General features: G+C 54.9%; 1 protein-coding gene across 1 annotated transcript; it reads right to left on the bottom strand.

Annotated features, from left to right (window-relative positions):
* Window positions 1-6,184: 6,184 nt before the first annotated feature.
* Window positions 6,185-10,702, bottom strand: MVB12A (multivesicular body subunit 12A). Its single transcript, XM_042928855.1, has 9 exons — window positions 10,523-10,702; window positions 10,316-10,414; window positions 10,091-10,187; window positions 8,460-8,586; window positions 7,563-7,682; window positions 7,381-7,487; window positions 7,082-7,143; window positions 6,737-6,793; window positions 6,185-6,559 (listed from the first exon to the last, which is right to left on the bottom strand). Exons 1-9 carry the CDS (start codon window positions 10,610-10,612, stop codon window positions 6,497-6,499), a joined length of 822 nt encoding a protein of 273 aa, XP_042784789.1. The 5' UTR covers window positions 10,613-10,702; the 3' UTR covers window positions 6,185-6,496.
* Window positions 10,703-19,276: the final 8,574 nt, after the last annotated feature.

Below are 19,276 nucleotides of genomic sequence, written 5' to 3'. Positions count from 1 at the left end.
GCCACCTCCCAGAGCCACCAGGAAGCTGCACAGAACACCTCCTTGCTGGGGGAGTGGAGAGAGAACACACACGAACATTCCACAGGGTGCCTGACATGTGGGGTAGCCAGTAACATAGGTTCTCGGGGAGCATGATAAATATCAGTGAAGATAAAACCAGAATAAATGTTGGGGCCCCTGACAGGCTGTCAGTAGATCATGTGACTCTTGATCTTGGAGTCGTGAGTTCAAGCCCCACGTTGGGCATAGAGCTTACTTTAAAAAACAAACAAAATAAGTGTCCCATCCTTCTCACAAGCCTGGTTCTGCGGGCACATGCCAGGCACTTTCCTGGCCTCGGTGAATCTTCAGGACAACCCCACTTACAGATGGGAAGACCGAGGCCCAGGCTGTGAGGCCACGTGGTGGCGATGGCTGGAAGTTCACAGTGGGCTCCAGGCCAGAGCAGGTGACCGAGAAACCCTGGAAACTGCGGTTTCGGAGAATCCCCTGGAATGGGGCAGGCCCCGAGGGCTCCGAGAGGGTGGGAGAGGAGCAGAGGAGGGAGGACCACAGCTGTCTGCCAGGGAGGAGTGCCTCATCTCCTGCAGCGGGCAGGGGAACCAGAAGCTGGACCCCCTCAGCCTCGTCCCCAGGGCAAGGACCGGGGTGTGGGTACAAAATTGGAGGCCTAAAAGAATTGAACACAGGGATTCCAACAAACTCTTTCGCAAACACGTTCACGGCAGCACTAGTCACAAAAGGTAGAAACAACCCAAGTGTCCCTCAACAGGTAAGTGGGTAAAAAAATATGATCGATCCATACAATGGAATATTTACTCAGCCATAAAAAGGGACGAAGCATTGACACAGCACTGCAAGGTGGATGACCGTGAAAACATCACGCTGAGGGAAAGAAGTCAGACACAAAAGGCCACGCAGTGTGTGATTCCATGCATAGGAAACGTCCAGAGCAGGCAGATCCGTAGAGACAGACCAGTGGTTGGAGGAAGAGAATGCTGCTAACTGCTCGTGAGGACAGGGTTTCCTTTCCGGGTGATAGAAATGTTCTGGAACTAGGAGCGCCTGGGTGGCTCAGTCGGTTAAGCGTCTGACTTTAGCTCAGGTCATGATCTCTCAGTTCATGAGTTCGAGCCCCGCCTCGGGCTCTGTGCTGACAGCTCGCAGCCTGGAGCCCGCTTCGGATTCTGTGTCTCCCGCTCTCTCTGCCCCTCCCCCGCTCACATTCTGTCTCTCTCTCTCAAAAAGTAAATAAACATTAAAAAAGAAAAAAAAAAAGAAATGTTCTAGAACTAGACAGTGGTGACGGCTGCACGATCTTGTCAGTGCACGAAATGCTACTGAATTGTCCGCTTTCGAATGGCGAGTTCTGTGTGATGTGAATTTCACCCCAATTAAAAAATAATTAAGGAGGCACTTGCTCTCAGGCCTCCTGCGGGAGCAGATGGGCCTCTGAACTAAAACGAGCTCCTTGAATGTTGCACCCCACGAGCTCGTGAGCCTCATCCCAGTCTGACCCCTGCTCATCCTCTTGGGAAGCTATGCAAGGTTCCGGCTCAGAAGGCCAGCTGGGAACAATGCCCATAGCCCGGCCGAAATGTGCCCCCCTTGCCAGCCGTGCCCTGGAAGGGGTGCCAAGCGTCCTCGTATCTCAGCCGGAATCAGGTTGTCCCGGGGCTGGAACCAGATGCTCAGGTTGCTCTGCGTCCTGGGTACCCGATAAGGGTTTGGTGCTCCAGGAACTGGGACAGATCTGGCCCAGCGAACAGTCATGCAGCCTGCAACCTCAGTTTCCTTCTTTATAAAATCAGGTAACCTTGGGGCGCCTGAGTGGCTCAGTCAATTAAGCAGCCAACTTCGGCTTGGGTCATGATGTCGCGGTTCGTGGGTTCGAGCCCCGCGTCGGGCTCTGTGCTGATAGCTCGGAGCCTGGAGCCTGCTCCGGATTCTGCGTCTCCCTCTCTCTCTCTCTGCCCTTCCCCCCCTCATGCTCTGTTTCTCTCTCTCTCTCTCTCAAAATCAAATAAGCATTAACACAATTTTTTTTTTTTTAATAAAATCAGGTAACCTCCACTCCACCAAACAGCTGTGAGGACCAAATCAGAAAGGGTATCGATGTCTCCATTCATTTCACAGGCCACGCAAACAAAAGCAGTGGTTGGCATCCCCGTGGGACTTAGCGTGTGGACAACGTCTCTCAACGACGTAGCCTTGGATTGGGATCCTCAGAATCACACCTTGAGATGTTGGGGGATGTGGTTTGCTTATGTGGGAGGTTACGCCAGGAAGTCCCAGAGCCCGTCAAGGGCACCAATGAGGACACAGTGCCCGGGGTGGGGGGTGGGGGGGTAACCAGGGTTCCCTCCTGCTGGGGAACTCTGGCAGACAGCCTAGAGCACACCCAGCAGAGTGGTCCCAACACAAGGGATCAGGGCTGGGGTGCTTATCCTCTGACCACCATCAGGCATTGCTTAGAGAGAGATTAACCCCTCATACTTCTGGTCTTCCCTACGCACCAGCTGGACACCTGTGGCCACACAAGCCCCAGGCAAGGTTGCGGATAATTGCTGCGAATGACATTCATCATGTGGAGAGGAACATGGATGGGATGGATGGGAGGGGGGGCACAGACAGCATCTGCTTGAGCTGTGTTGCATTTTTGCAACAGTAGGCATGAGTGGGGCGGGGGAGGGATACCGAAAGCACTTAACCACGCTATCTCTGGATGAGAAGAACTATTGATGTTTAGATGCCCACCATGTGCCAAACACCATGCCTGACTCACACAGGCATCACTGTTGTTGTCCCCTTGAGGCAGCAACCGGTCTCCCTCCTTCACTTCTTCTGCACACGCAATCTGCTGAAATTGGCAGAATGCAGCTGGCGTCCTCTGTGCTGGTGACATTTAGAATGGAAGGCCAGAGGCCACCTTGAAGGAAATGGCTCAGCACAACAAGGGGCGTATCCCCCCTCCCCACACACACACAAAAAACCAATTTATGAGCATGTTATTTTTTAATGTTTCTTTATTTTTGAGAGAGAGTGAGTGCAAGTGGGGGAGGGGCAGAGAGAGAGGGAGACACAGAATCTGAAGCGGGCTCCGGGCTCCGAGCTGTCAGCACAGAGCCCGACGCGGGGCTCGAACCCACGCACCGTGAGATCATGACCTGAGCCGAAGTCGGACAGTGCCAAGTGTTGGTGAAGACTGGAACTCTCATTCCTTGTGAGTGAGGGGGTGCGTTGGTCCCAAGAGCCTCGGACATCTGCTTGGCTGTATCTGCTGAAGATGAACCCAGGCCTCGCCTACCACCCACAATCTCCACTCAGGGCATTTGCACAACGGGAATGAGTGTGTTCCTCAAGAGACGCGTACAACAGTGCTCGGAGCAGTTTTGCTCAGTGGCCACGAATGAGAGACAACCCACGTGCTCATCAACAGGTGACCAGACTGGTACATCCATACCATGAACTCTAGCAATGAAATTTCAGCTCAGGTCATGATCTCCCGGTTCATGGGTTCGATCCCTGGGTCAGGTAAGGTTAAGGACCTTTGAGAGGTAAGGACCATTGAGATTCCCATTGGAAAGATGGAGAAACTGAGGTATAGAGAGGTTAAGCCACAGCTCAGGGTCACCAGCTAGTGAGCAGTGCAGCTGGGACCTCATCTTGCCCTGTGACGCCTCAGTCTCAGTGCCTGGGCAGGAAGGATAAAGCTTTGGCTCCCTTCTCTGTAGCCCACGATGTGAGCTCAGTCATAGCAGTCAGGATCGATGTGGCCCAAGTCAGGAGTGGGTGGGTGGGCTCCATGGCGATTCTCCTGGACCTTCCCCAGGCTGTCCTGAGGCCCTGTGGGGCCCAGAGGGTTGGGATTTTGCAGGGTCATTGGCCTAGCGATGACAGCAAGCCCAGTTGGATCCTAGGCCAGGATGGCTCATCTGGGGGGCCCCTGGTCACCCGCGGATGCCCTGGAAAGTGATCTGAAGCTGGTTTCAGGGTGGCCAAGAAGGCGACCAGGGAGAACAAACAGCCTTTACTTCCAGGGCAGATCAGATTCCACGGCCGGCGCCACAGCAGCCTGGGCGGGACCTGGCAGGTGCTGTCTGTGCCCAGAGAGGGGAGAGGTGGGGAGATGTCTTCGACCAAAGGCCTAGTTTTCCCAAGGCAGCTGAAGTGTATGGGGGAGGGGGCACATTTTACAGTTTCCCCTCGCCCACCTCTCCGGGACAGCTTGCTGTCTCTCCCCTCAGATCCCCAGGACAGGGGGTACAAGTGGGTGGTACAGGGGCGCCTGGGTGGCTCGTTAGGCTAAGCCTCCGGCTTCAGCTCAGATCATGATCTCGCCGTTCGTGGGTTCAAACCCCGCGTCGGGCTCTGTGCTGACAGCTCAGAGCCTGGAGCCTGCTTCCGAATCTGTGTCTCCCTGTCTCTCTGCCCCTCCCGACTCGCACTCGGTCTCTCTCTCTGTTTCAAAAATAAACATCAAAAAAAAGTTATTTTATAAAAAGTGGGTGGCACAACCCTTCTGGGAGCCCAGTGGGGCGCGTTCTGACCGATGACCCGTGAGCAGAACTTTGACAAAGGCACTTCCAGGCCCGGGCATTTAACTGATGGTGCAAGAGCTTTTGGAGTCCGCCCCCCACTGTCGCCAGGGGATGGTGGCAGCCCCTTCAGGCGGATTTCAGGCACTGTGACCAGCCGAGTCTGGGGCTGCTCTGCCATGGGCCCGTGGGATGAATGAAAACTAAGCCTTAGCCTTTCGAAGCCACAGAGATCTGGGGATGTTCCTGACCGCAACAGGACCTGGGCCACCCGGAAGCTGTGGGGACCTAGAGAAGACAGAGCATTAAAGGAAGGAGCACAGATGTGGGAGAAAAATGGTGTTAGTCTGGGGCTATTCGTTTAACAAATGGGTCCAGACTATTCTTCACGGATTCCGTATTTGTGAGTTCTACTGGCTGAAATTCACTTGTACCCCACCCCCCAGCCAATACTTGCGCACTTGGCGGCCATTCAAGGACACGCATGGGGGGGGGGGTAGTTTGAATCACTGGGGGACCCATTCCCAGCTGAGGCGGAACGTGGTGACACTCTGGCGTCTTGTTTCACCCCTCAGACCATAAACAGGTGGCCTTTTTGTGGTCTACCTAGTGGCAGGTTTTTCACATCGTTGTGCTTTTTCATCGGCAACTTGGTTGTTTAAGAAAGCCCCCAAGGCGCCGGATCGGTGCCTCGGACTTGGCTCAGGTCACGACCTCATGGTTGGGGGGTTAAAGCCCTGCACTTGGCTCTGCGCTGTCAGGGCAGAGGCAGCTTGGGAATCTCTCTCCCCCTCTGTCTCTGCCTTTCCCCGCCCCCTCAAAATAAATAAACTTAAAAATAAAAATAAAAATGTCCCCACGTGTAGTGCTTCGTGCTACCTAATGTCCCCACACGCAAGAAGGCAGGGATGTGCCTCCTGGAGAAAATGTGTGGGTTAGATGAACTTTGTTCAGGCGTAAGTTAACAGCGCTATCGGCCGGAAGTTCAACATTAACTAATCAGCGGTATGTATTAAACACGGGGTCTTGAAACACACACAAAACAAGGCCCGGTACCGATTGCTTGACAAAAATGTGACCAAAGGCTGGTAGGAACCCCCCACGGAATCCGGTACTCCCTAACTCAGTTTTCGCTGTGACATTAAGGGACCTAACTACCGCCAATAATGAGAATGGACGGAACGTACCGGTCACCCGGCAGAGGAAAAGAGACACGTAGAGCAGCTCGAAAGTTCAGACAGCAGGCCCTGGGTTCAGATCCCAGCTGTGACCTTAGCGGCCCCTGCCTCTGTTTCCCGCTCCGTAAAACGCGACAAAACCCGGGCTTCCCACCGGGGTGCGGGAAGACTGAAAGAGACGCTGCGCATCAGGTGTTGAGGCTGGGGTCCCCGCAATATAAATGTGACTGAAACGATTATTCGCGTTTTGCACAATGCTGGAGGGGCGGACCAGGTCTTCTCTGTGACCTACGTCCCCGGCTCAGGCACTCGCGGAGCCTGATTCCCCCTCTGTAGAAGGCGAGTGGTGGCAGCGCCGCCTTAGATGTCCTGCACTGGGGTCACCTCCGCCCCCTGGCTCGAGCTGCGCGTGCGTGGTGAACACCTTGAACCACAGAGGACCGGCGGCCGGGATCAGGACTCCAGACGGCGAGCACAGGTTGGTGTTTATTGCCAGGAGGACGCCCGCGTGGCCTCCAGGCACCAGAGAGTTTTGACACAAATGACTTGAAGGCACTGGTTTCCGTCCAGCCCCCACCCCTGCCCTGCAGGGCCCAGGGGCGAGAGACCCCATCACCGAGCAGACCTGTCCTGCTCCCTTCTCCAGGGCTGTCCCTCCGCTGCGTGGCGGAGGGTCTAAAATGCCCTGCGCCACCGAGATTCCCAAGATGCTGTGGGGCGGGGTGGCTGCCAGTCCCGGGTGTCCGGCAGGGGGGGCTCTTCCCTGGGGCTGACCTAGGGCTACGAGACGCTGGGGGGCAGGCGCGCAGCCGCAGTCTTCTCCACCACAAAGCCGTAGTTATACTGAGGAGGCGGAGCGAGGAGAGCACAGAGTGAGTGAGGGGGTGGAAACGACTAGGGACTCGGCGATCTCCAGCCTTTGGGAGACGGGGTGTGGCTGGGGGAGCCTGGGGCGACGGGAAGGGAGGGGAGAACCCCCCACCCCCCACCCCAGCATGCCACCCTGGGCCCTGCACCCACCTCCTCCTCAATATCCGCCAGTGACTTGATGGTCAGATCGGCAAAGGCAGAGAAGGCCTGGCGGGCAGAGGCAGATCAGTCCCGGGCGGGGACCCCAACCTGGAACCCCCATTCCTTGAACCTCAAGGAGGGTCTCCCTCAGTATTGGCCTGAACATCCCCTCACCCTTCCTGCCACAGCCTGGGGAGTTGTCCCTCCTGATGCCCCATTCCGAGCCTGAGACCCTCCAGCTTCCTCCAACCCAGGAACGTGGACCTCTGTGCTGGGGCACTGGAGGCACGGATGACCCTCCCTGCCACTGACAGGGGCAGACCCAGGCGCCCCCAGCGCCCAGCGTAGACTCACCAGGGGGCCACAGCTCTTGCCCTCAAAGCGCGGGTGCAGCGTGAAGGGAACACCATCCATGGCTGAGGAGAGCGAGTGAGGACAGAGGCTGAGGCACAAGAGACTTGAGGCCCGCCTGCCGCCCACCCTAAGCAGAGAGGCTCACGCCATCCCCACCCCCCAATCTCTACAAAATGGGGGAGGCCCAGGCCTGGTTCCAACCCTGGTTCCACCCCTTCCTGGCTCTTCAACCTCGGGTAAGTCTTGCCCTCACCCCCCCACCCCCACTCCCGTGCCTCAGTTTTTTGCTCTGCGCTCACCTGAGATGCCATAGAGGTTGGAGGCCTCGTAGATGGAGTCGCTCCTCCGCAGAGTAGATGCCCGAGAGCCAACCCGGGACAGGGTCCGCTCTGGAAAGCCGCCCTTGCTGGTGGAGGCAGGACAGCACAGGTCAGGCCTGACTCCCCCCATGGCCGCCCCCTTCCCAAGCCTGAGGACTCACCTGGGCTGGGCAGGTGGGTCCAGGGAGAGGCCCCGCATGTCCCGGCTGAGAGCTCGGGGCTTGGGCACCGGCCTGGGGGCCTTGGCCTTCTTGCACCAAATGGCAAAGCCTCCCATGTCCCTAGAAGGAGAGAGAAGTAGGGAGGGGTCCTAGCCTGATGGGGTGACCCCAGCCCTCTGGGGGATTTTCCTTTCAGCATCGCAGCCCGCACCCTGAGCAACATCCTAGCTAATATTGCTGGGTCAGATCACCACAGTGTGCGTTTCAGACCCATCAACTCACTCTTTACAAGAACCCTACAAGATTGATACAATCACCCCTGTTTCAGCATGCGGAAATTGAGGGGGTGCCTGGGTGGCTCAGCCGGTTAAGCATCGGACCCTTGAGTTCAGCTCAGGTCCCCATCTCATGGTGCATGAGATCGAGCCCCACGTGGGGCTTTGAGCCGACAGCACAGAGCCTGCTTGGGATTCTCCTTTCCCCTCTCTCTGCCCCTCCTCCCTCTCCAGATAAAATAAATAAGTAAGGAGACTTTAACACGTGGAAATTGAGGCACAGGTAAGCGGTAGAAGGCACAGGAGAAGGCCTGGGTGGCTCAGTCGGTTAAGCATCCAGCTGCTGGTTTCAGCTCAGGTCATGATCTCAACAGTTCATGTGGGGTTGGAGCCCCAGGTCGGTTTGCGGGGACTGCTTGGGATTCTCTCCTTCGCTCTCTGCCCCTCCCTCACCCCCTCGTGCACTCTCTCTCTCTCTCGAAACAAACTTAAAAAATTTTTTTTAAAAAGGCAGCACAGGAGGCCTCAGGAGACTCCCTGAGGGTCAGCAGGGCAGATATGGGACTTGGAGGGCAAGGGAGGAGGCCAGAGGTGGGGGGAGGGTAAGGGGGGGGGGTCCTACCCTACTCGCAGGTATCCAGGCACCGTCTTGGTCTTCCCACTCAGCCGGACATCAAACACAGCTGTGTCTGCAGCCCCCAGGGGCACCAGCTTCATACACATGCGTTTCTTCTTGGACACAGAGGCCTCTGGGAGTGGGGGGTGGGGGGCCAGGGAGTGAGAAGAGGGAAGAAGCAGAGAAGGGACCCAGAGATGGCTCCAGGATGACGCTTGCCAGGGTGCTATTTAAGGCAGCTACCTGGATAGCTTTAGGTCAGTGGTTGAGTCTTGAATGGTATAGCCATAGGAGGGGACTCCATGTAGCCTTTAGGAGCCATTGGGGCAGGCTTATCTTTGGTGACATGGAGAAGCATTCATGGGGTGACCGTGCACACCTATGGCAAGGGTGGGTAGCTGTGGACTCGGATGGAACTGAGTGCCCATCCTGGCCCTGCCAACCTCACTTTTCCTTAGTCCTCTAATCCAGGGGTCAGCAAACTCTGGCCCGTGAGCCAAAAGACGCCAAGATCTGCTTTTGCACAGCTAAGAATGGTTTTCACATTTTTAAAGGATTATGGAGGGAAAAGGCAACAGACACTATCTGGCCTGCAAAGCCTAAAATATTTACTATCTGGACCTGTACATAAAATGCTTGCCCCATGAGTTCGAGCCCCGCGTCGGGCTCTGGGCTGATGGCTCAGAGCCTGGAGCCTGCTTCCGATTCTGTGTCTCCCTCTCTCTCTGCCCCTCCCCCGTTCATGCTCTGTCTCTCTCTGTCTCAAAAATAAATAAATGTTAAAAAAAATTAAAAAATAAATTAAATAAATAAATAAATAAATAAATAAAATGCTTGCCGACTCTAATATCAATAGATATACCCTGAGAGTCAAATACACATGACCAGGGGTGCTTGGGTGGCTCAGTCGGTTAAGCGTCCGACTTCGGCTCAGGTCATGATCTCATGGTTTGTGAGTTCGAGCCCCGTGTGGGGCTCTGTGCTGACAGCTTGGAGCCTGGAGCCGGCTTCAGATTCTGTGTCTTCCTTTCTCTCTGCCCCTCCCCTGCTAGTTTTCTGTCTGTCTCTCTCAAAAATAAAAGATAAACATAAAAAATAAAAAAACCAAATACACATGACAAGACACAGTGAGAGGCAGGGAGAGCCAGGTGGCTGGAAAGCAGGGTGGTCAGGGCTGGAAGGGCAGCACCAGGGCTATAGGAGTCAGAAGGTGTGGGGACTAAACAGAGACCTGAGGGAGAATCAAGCATTAACTAGCCCAAGAGTCGAAGACAGGTGCTCCAGGCAGAGGAAACTGTGTGCAAAAGCCTGGAAATGAAAAGGCGTGGAAATGGCGAGGGTTCTACTTGGCTACCAGTTAAGAAGATATAGCAGGAACAGTAATAAAACATGTCATGACTCTTACTCTGGGACAAAGGCTGTGCCAATGGCACATTTTTACGCAGGGCAGGGCATGTGGCTCCGCCCTGGAACAGAGCTCGACGCCTCAGCCAGCTCTGTCATTACCCAGTGCATCGAGTGGGCAGTCGAGGCTCGGAAAACAAGTGCCTGTCGTCCCTCCGCCCCTCCCTGGTCCTGCCCACAGGGACCCGAACGCGGCCCCCCACCCCGCCCCCAGTCTCGGACGCGGGCCTCACTGGAGTCCAGGGGGTCGCAGACCGGGGAAAAGCCCGGTGGGAGGGGGCTCTTGTCCACCAGGACCTGGATATCGGTCACCACATTTTCCTGCGGATTCTGAGGGAGGAAGGGGAGGACACAGCGACAGTCATGCTGCAGCAGGAACAGCGCCCCTGGCGGAGGGCCCCGCAAATGGACGGGGGAGTGGGCTGACCCCGGGGATTCCGAAGGTGGGCGCCCCTTACCTCTAGGCTGCCCAAAGAATTGAAGCACAGAAAGTAGCCAGACTTCTGCGCGAAGCTCTTGCCGAAGTTGGCGGGCGTCCCTTCCACGGTGCAGGAGATCTACGATGTGGACGGGAGTCAGCGCCAGGCTCCTACCCCGACGCGGCCGCCTGTGCCCCCACTTGATCCCGTGCCCCCACTTGATCCCCGGCCCCCGACGTCGCTCACCGCACTGAATCCCCGTGGCGGAGGCGCCGAAGCCGACGACCAGACCAGGCCAGCCAGCGGCGCCGTGTCGGTTCCGGGTCCTGGATCCATCCTTCGAGCCCAGAGCCGAAGGCCAGGACGGACTCAGATGTCCGAGCCGACGACCCGCGGCCGGGTTAGGGCAGGAGTCTGAACTACAACTCCCAGAAGACCGTGCGAAGGCGGGGCGGGGAAGGGGTGCTGTCTGCGCGTGCCTGGAAGACGGCTGACCAATCGCGTGGGAACATGAAGCCACGCCCCCGTGCACCGCGCAGGCGCACATGAGCGACGTTTGCGGAAAATCGTCTCGTCCCCTTCTCACGCCCAGCGACTTCCTCCAGAAGTGTTTCTACTCAGCGCCGAGGTCTTGCCTGCCCCAAACCAGAACTACGCTCCCCAGAATTCCTTGCGGTATCGGCTTCTCCAGGGACACGTTTGGACATTTAGGGAAGAGATTGGAAAAACTGTAATTGTAGTTCTAGGAAGTCATCCCAAAGGAAACGTCCATGGGTTATGCAGCTATTAGTTTAAATAACAAAAAGTACGGACCACCGTGAACCATGAAATCGTGTGTAACTTGAGGAGTTGTTCATGTTACCGGTGGGAGATTCTGCATTGTGTGAATGGAGATCTCGGTTCTTGGATTCCCCACGAAAGAATAACCTGAGGATCCGCGCTTGAATAAAGACAGCTAGAAGGAAGGCAGCAAGCACAAAGCAGCTTTTTAAGAACCGTACACTTTCAAGGTAGGAGAGCGGGCAGGCCCAGAGATGGCAACTGCCAAGAGGCTAGGGGTGTCTTTTCTTTTTCTGTTTGTGGGTCCTAGCTAGGGTGGTTTCCAATCATCTAAGGGACTCCTCCTATTTATTGGGAGGGGAAGTTTGGGGCCCTACAAGTTTCTTGCCGGAAGTGTCATGGCCACCTTCCCCCCAGAAGGGTAGCGGGTGGGGGTCGAAACCGCAATGTAAATGTATTAGAATGAACATAGGCAATCACCCTGCGGTAGAGGTTGGAGAGGAGACCGCAGGTTCTGCACCTGTGGTTCTTGGTTGGCTAACCTTGGTGGAAGCCACAAGGCCAAGATGTTGAAAGCCACAAAGTCAAAATGTTGTGCCCCCAGGCTTCTAATGTGTGACCTATGTTTCACAGCCCCTGCCCCCAGCTCAGGTCTAACTAACTGCCTATTCCATCATTCCCAGACACAATTAGGTTTTTTTAATGAGATATAAAGTATTTAATACGGTAACATGCTTTTACACCCCTCTGGGGGGAAAATACGAAAAATTAGGGAACAAGGTATTATCTACTCTAACATATTTTTCAGTTTTCTGCAATATCACGGGTTGGCCCACTGTCTGGTTTTTGTATGCATAAATGATTGAAGGGAGGGAAAAAAAATAAAGAGTATTTAGTGACGTGTGAAAAGTATGCAACATTTGAATGTCGATGCCCATAAGAAACAAACATCTTGGAAAAGATGACCCAATAATGAGACACAGGAGTGAACTAACCATGGGCTCCCCTAGAAATACCCCATTTTCCTAGTACTTAGGAGGAATGTGGGTTCAAAACCTGGAGAGTTCCCTGGGTGAAATTTGAAACTGGACCCCACACTCAGAGGACAAGGAGAAAGAAGTCAACTACTCTAGATTGGTAGAGGGCAGGGTTTTTGTTGTTGTTGTTGTTTTGTTTTAAGTTGTTTTTGTTTTTTGAGAGGCAGAGAGAGAGAATTCCTGCCCATGAACATGCAGAAGAGGGAGAGAGGGAGGGAGGGAGGGAGTGAGTCCCAAGCAGGCTCCACACTGTCAGCACAGAGCCTGGTGTGGGGGCTCGAACCCATGAGCTGTGAGGTCATGACCCGGGACAAAGTCAGCCACAACTAACTGAGCCACCCAGGAGCCCCGGGAGGTGGTAGTCCCTTAATAAGGAGGGGATTTACACAGGAGGCTAGTCTTCAGTGGCTGTAAGACAAGTAGATCTCCTTACCGCCCCCCACCCCACCCCAGAATCTTAAAAGTTCATATAAAGGCCTTAACTGGGTTCAGTCACATACAGTGTCCGGAAAGGCTGAACAACACCTTACTCTCTCAAGGCAGATCCTTGAAAATAGCTCTCACTGTGGGAATGGTGAGCAGAACATACATTCCAAGGACAGGGGAGGGGGTTAGGAGCCTCTGATTGCCTGGTTCCACCTCAAGGGTCAACTGGCAATCACATCCTCTTGGTGACCTCCTCTAACCCTCCACCCCTCATGACCAGCCCTTACAGTCCTACACTTCCCCAAACCACAGATTTATTAAGTCCCTTAGGATGGGGGTGGGATCATTCAGGGCATTCATTCACTTGTGTGTCTTCATCTGCTTTAACAAAGATGATATACATTGATAGACTCATCAGGTACGAACACACAACATTCTGCTCGGATAATGGCACAGGTGCCTCTTTGCAAGGCAATCATAATACCCAAGGCCATTCTAATCTGGAGGACAGATTTTCTCATTAGAGACATTTCAGTGTTCAATAGGACAGGCTTTGTTGGGTAAACTTAGTAAGGGCTTCTATGCCTGCTAGAACTTCCTTCAGGCCAGTGGAGGGAACAAACATGGCAGCCGAGGGGGTCATACCAGTGGAAAACAACGTGCCCTTCTGGCCTTACGAAGAGAGAGGTTGATAACTTTGGTTACTGTGGGTCAGAGTTTGGGGAAAACCCAGGGGGTAGCGGCCCCGCCACCCAGGAGGAAGCCGAGCCAAAGATCTGTGCCGCACACCCCCTGGGTCCCATCTGGAATTACCCGGTCGATACCTGGGTGGCATAACAGTGCCAAACCAGTCGCGATCCTTCAGAGTGACAGAATGACTCCATCCCAGGTCTCTGCTACACTTGGTTTGATTCTGTTCAGAGTGGTGTTTTTCTGTTCCCGAGCCCACGAGTGCTCCACCGTCTCTAACCCAGGGTAAGCCACATTGAAGCCACACGGGGCCATCCCACATCTGAGCGAAACCACCTAATGGCTCTGAGAGTGGTGTTTTGGGGACCCTTCCGGTCGGCGGTGCGATGGGCTGCCTGTCTGACTGACTTGACAGAAGAAGAACGCCCGTGCCCGGTGTTATTGATAGTGTCAATAACCAGTCGGGTTTCTGGATCGGTGCTGGTAAGATCCGCTGAATTATGAGCACCTGTCCTCGCTTGTGCTCCCTTAATGTACTGCTCTAATGCCTTCTAATCCCCTCCCTGGAGTAGTGGCGGGGGGGGGGGGGGGGGGGGACATCACTGGCTGGGTACACCACGACAATCCTGACAAGCTAAAGGGCAGCCGCCTGCATCCCCAACCGTTTGGACTGTATTCCTTTGCCAGGCACGCAAGTGGGCCCTCTGTAGAAAGGTATTTCCATCAGGTGCCTATCCTGTGAGCGGACCCCACGGGAGCAGGAGTCTAAGGTCAAAAAGACAGATATTTTGTAGAAATTTGTATGGGGAACCCTTCTCGTTAACGTGACTGCAGCTAGAGGGCGCCTGGGCGCCGTTAAGCGTCCCAACTCTTGATTTCGGCTGCGGTCCTGATCTCATGGGTTTGTGGAATGGAGCCCCTGCATCGGGCTGACAGCGCGGAGCCTGCTTGGGATTCTCCCTCTCTCCCTCTCTCTCTCTCTCTCTGCCCCTCCCCAGCTTGCTCTCGCTCCCTCTCTCTCAAAATAAAAAAATTTTTTTTTTTTTAAATATGTGACTGTGGCTTCAGGAAGTTGATCAGGTTGTGCACACCATGCAGGTTGGCCGGGGGAGGCAGCACTGTCAGGCGTGGGGAGATGGGCGGGGGGCAGGATGTGCTAGACCAGGGTCCCCGTCTTCTCCCCTTTCCCAGTGGGGACTGGGCAGCTCCCCCCCGACCCAGGGTGTGAAATAACTCTCCAACCCTGGCGGGATGTCCCATCACACATCTTGTAGATAAATGCCTCTCCCCGGGCGTGGTGGGACTCGGTGTCCTCCTCAGCCCAGCACGTTGATGTACAGGGAGAGTCAGGGCGATAGCTCTCCCCTGAGACTCCCACACCTTTACGATATTGGGTGCTTTGACAGGGGTCCCAAGTCTGGCATATGGGGCAATTGGTTGTTCATCCCAATCCATTAAGCCTGGGACGGTACTTTGGCCACCTGGCCAAGGTGGTTTGACCTGTTGGTAATTTCATCCGCTGCTTTAATATTTCATTCTTCCTTTTGCCAATCCTGCTGCTTGTGGGTTACACAGGAGGCGGAACCTCCATCCGCTGTAATGTTCTTTTGCTCAGTCTCACACATCATGACTCTTAAAATGCGACCCCAGCCACTTGTCTGTTTGGTGAGGGTATCCACACATCATACTCAGTGTTCTCTAATCCCCTAATGGTGGCAGCCTGGTTTGCGTGGTGACAAGGGAAAGCTTGGGTCAGAGCAGACACAATGACCACACCACCCAAGCCATAGTTAGAACCCTCCCTCAGAGGGAAAGGGCCAATGTAATCAACTTGGCTGTCCCTTACCGGTTGAGAACTCTGATGGATGGCCCCAGACTTTTTTGTCAGTTGCCTTGGGCATTGTTTAGAACACACAGGGCATGATATTACTGCATTAGAGGCGCCTGGGTGGCTCAGCGCCTCGGTGGGGTATTCGACTTCGGCTCAGGTCATGATCTCACAGCTCGTGAGTTCGAGCCCCGCATCAGGCTCCATGCTGACAGCTCAGAGCCTGGAGTCTGTCTCGGATTCTGTGTCTCCCTCTCTCTACCCCTCCTCCCTTCATGCTCTGTATCTCTCTGTCTCAAAAAAAACACTTGAAAAATTTTATGATATTACTGCATTAACCAAGTCACTGGTTCTCAGGAGCAATCTGGTATCCTTGGCAATACAGCATCCCACCCAAGTGCTGCCGTGGCCACTCTTCCCCTGCAGCCAATCTGCTTTATCTACCGAAGGGCCGGTTGCCAGGGCTCATACCTGGGCTAGGGCATCAGCTTCCTTGAATGCCAGGGGGGATTCAGCGCCTTACAAGCCCGGATGTGGGAGACAGTGAGGGTGCCTCAGGCTCCTGCAGGTGAACCCAAACGTCTTTCCAAACACCCTGGCCCCGCAAAGGCTTACTCATGATCATCCACCTCTCAGCTTTCTGTTGTCCAGGGTTCATCCTTTTAAAACAGCCCCAACTATCGGGGTACCCGGGTGGCTCCGTCGGTTAAGATCCGACTCTTGATTTTGGCTCCGGTCATGATCTCACGGTTTGTGAGTTCGAGCCCCGCATCACGCTTTGTGCTGACGGCGTGGAGCCTGCTTGGGATTCCCTCGCTCGTGCTCTCTCTCTCTCTCAAAATAAATAAATAAACATTAAAAAAAATGAAAAATAAATAAAAGAGCCCAACTATCAGCGCAGAAGGGTTAACGGCCTGGGCTCCTGTGTGATCGATCACCAGCCAAACGGCTCCGAGGTCAGCCCACTGCCTTCTGTGGTTTGTTTCCGTTTCCACCCAGATGGTGGCAGTGTTGAGCTGAATAGTGGCTGCAGCTCCCATGGGTAGGTTGCCCCGACTAGACTAGACCCATCTGTATACCGGGCATCAGCAGAAATGTGCCACTCTCCTTACGGGCCTTGGGGCCACCACGGGACCAGGGGTGGGGGCACTTGGAAGATGTAGGTCCTCTACAGGGCCTAGAGGCACCCTCTTTCTGGTGGGCTGGTAGATAGGGTGCTCCAGCACTGTCAGTCGGCTTCCCTTAGTCGAAGTGGGAGTTTGAGCCAGGACAGAGGTGAGTCCGTGGGCCCTATTCTCAACCTGCCCCTTGACAGGCAGGGAAGTTCCTCCCACGACACGCTGTCCCTTCGTGAGAGGTTCAGCGCGAAGGAGCACAGTGTATACACCTGGGAGCTGTTGCTCTTTGGGGCATATCGGATTTCTGCCCCTTCCATGGCCGAGACCAAAGTCCTAGGGCATTCTCTCCTTCTGTCGTCTCTGGCACAGCACCCAACCCAGACTCTGTGAAGTCACAGGCACGTCTAACTCAGACAGTAGCCTTGCTTGGGAGCTGCCCAGAGCCTTCGTTGGCTTCATGAGTAGCTTTGCCTTCTCCAAGGCCGCTTTTGCCCGGATCCCCAGTCCCACATGGGCCCTCTCTTTACCAGGCGGTATAAGGGACGGAGGAAAACAATGCCAGAGAGGGAATAAAGGTCCTCCTAACCCCTCCAAAGGCCTGCCCCTCTTCCACCTTAGGAGCTGGACCGGCTCGCAACATGTCAATAACAGCTTCTGGGACAATGTGCATCTTACCCAACCAAGTGACTCCCAAAAACTTCATGGTGGTGCCTGGGCCTCGAGTTTCCTGTAGGTTCACCACCCATCCTCCCACTCACGGATGGTTCCAGGAAATTCTGTAGAGGGCTCTGCAGCAGAGGCAGGTCTTTACATGTCAACATCCTGTCATCAGTGTCACGGGCCCGTTTTCTGATGTGAGGAGAGAGATCGGGGACTACCGATCTTGGGCTACCATCCTGTGACAGGTGGCGGGGCTGGCAGACAGCCCTGGGAAGCAGCTGCAAGGTCCGCTGTCGTCCCTCCCACGTGAAGGCAAATTGACCTCACGTCTAGTGGCCAGAGGTACACTGGGAAAGGCATTTGGTGAGTCACGGCCGAGCTGTCTAAGATGGTGGCAATGTCGGGGGACAACACCTTGTTCAGTACTCAGCCGTCTGCCATGAGCATCTGTTTTTTCTACCAGCCGTACTGGACCAGTAGGAATCGAAATAGAAGGCGCTGGGGGCAAGGGGCACCATACCAACTTGGTGAAGTTCTTGGACAGCCCCTCAGGCAACTGATCGTTTCACAGCATCACTCTTTCCTGGGGGTGGCTGGCTTACTGGTTCCCAGTTGGTACTTCCCCTCGGCGCTGGTTTGGTAACTCTAACCCAGAGGCACACTTCACTGTTAGAGGTTCGCAGACTTTGACCTTGTAGGCTGTCCGTGCCCAGGATGTTCTCTGGTACTGGAGAAATAAAAACCTCGCATTCTCATGGGGAGAACTCTCAATCTACAGGGTCAAAGAGATCTTCCTGGCCGTAACTGTTTGCCCTCTGTAACCATCGATGGCACTGAAGGAGCTGGAAAACACCTGAGGGTCACCACGTGTTAGAGCACCTCCAGCTCCAGTACCCACCAGAGATGTCAACTTCTGTTTGTTTCTGGGCGACCAGTAAAGAATGAGCTCACTATGGGGCCTCCAAGTGCCCCCACAACCCTCACCTAGAGGTACTCTTGGCCTGCATCCCGTGGCCAGGCTGTGGGAGGCAACCCACCCTGACTAGGCCTGTATCCCCGAGGCCTCTGCTGGAGCAGCGAGGGGCATCAGGGATGGGAGGGTCAGGCTGGGCAGATCCGAACCGTTGTTCAGGGTTGAAGGCTTTCCACAGGCCAGCCGGCACAGCACTGGATTGCCGACCCGTCTTTCCAGGTGGGGTCCTGACAGCAATTTGCTTCCAGGTTACCTTTACTGGACCCCCAGATCAGCAATGGATTGGCCCAGTGTCATAAATGTCTTGTCCCACAGCGCACCTGGGTGGCTCAGAGGGTTAAGCATACAACTCTTGAGCTCAGGTCGGGTCGTGATCTCACAGTTCATGAGATCGAGGTCCTGTGCTAATAACTCGGAGCCTGCTTGGGATTCTCTCTCTCTCTCTGCCTCTCTCTCCCTCCCTCAAAATAAGTAAGTAAACTTAAAAACTTTATCTTGGCCTACAGCTAGGCTCAGCATGGGTATCACTGTCCCATGGTAGGTTCTGGAAGGGGACCGGAAAATTTTAGCTTTCATTCCTGCGGTGACTGACTGTGGCCCGATCAGGGCCTTCAGAGAGAGGGGTATAAATGCCCTGTCTCCTTCCCAACTCCCTAAGCATTTGCTGTACCTCTCCTACAGATTTCCAGGGCCCCGTGCCCAGGGAGGCCCCCCTCATTTGGCCGAGCCTCCCTGCAGGCTAGAATAACCTAATCTAGAAGGGAGTGAGTACCTGAGTTCCCTGGGCATCACCCAAGTGCTGCCAGAGGGCAGGGAGTGTGCTGGCGGTGCTGCTCGTTTTCTCTGCGTCCTGCCCAGTAAGAGAAATGCCATCGCGCCCCCCCGGATCTCATAGGGGCACCACCCATGCCTGGAGACTTTCCCTGGCCTTATGCTGGAACTTGGCAGCTATACCTATAAACAGGCCCAGTGGGGGTATATTCGCTCCTTTTTTTTTTTTTTTTTTTTTTGTAATGTTTATTTATTTTTGAGAGTGAGAGAGCAGGGGAGGGGCAGAGAGAGGGTGAGAGAGAGAATCCCAAGCAGGTTCCGCACTGTCTGCGCAGAGCCCGGCGGGGGCCTCAAACTCAAACCGTGAGGCCGTGACCTGGGCCCCAAACCACGAGTCGGAAACTTAACAGACTGAGCCACCCAGGCGCCCCCGGAGTATATCCGCTTATCATGTACATTTCCGGAATTGGGGAGCTGCCCCACTGGCTGGGGCCCTCGTTGCTTTCCTTGGTGTTCAGGGTCCCCGACACGCTGCCTGCACCCTCCCAGCGACGCAAAACGGCGTGCTAAGGCTTCCAACTTAAGTATCCTGCCGTCCCACCCCGTCTGCCAGCCCCTAAGCCGGCAGTCGCTGCCCATTCTTTAACCTCAGCTGTCCTTCCAACCTTGTGACTCAGGGGGCCGGCGCGCACAGCCGCAGTGGAGCCCAGCCCACCG

This window comes from Panthera leo, chromosome A2, assembly GCF_018350215.1.
Source record: "Panthera leo isolate Ple1 chromosome A2, P.leo_Ple1_pat1.1, whole genome shotgun sequence".
In the NCBI taxonomy this organism is placed as follows: Eukaryota; Metazoa; Chordata; class Mammalia; order Carnivora; family Felidae; genus Panthera; species Panthera leo.
This window is presented reverse-complemented; position numbering and strand designations above follow the sequence as displayed.

Coding starts and splice junctions, on each gene's coding strand:
- MVB12A (XM_042928855.1), bottom strand. CDS start 10,612: ATGGATCCAGGACCCGGAACCGACACGGCGCCGCTGGCTGGCCTGGTC. Junction 10,415..10,522: donor CGCCACGGGGATTCAGTGCG/GTGAGCGACGTC, acceptor TCCACATCGTAG/ATCTCCTGCACCGTGGAAGG. Junction 6,794..7,081: donor GCAAGAGCTGTGGCCCCCTG/GTGAGTCTACGC, acceptor TCTGCCCGCCAG/GCCTTCTCTGCCTTTGCCGA.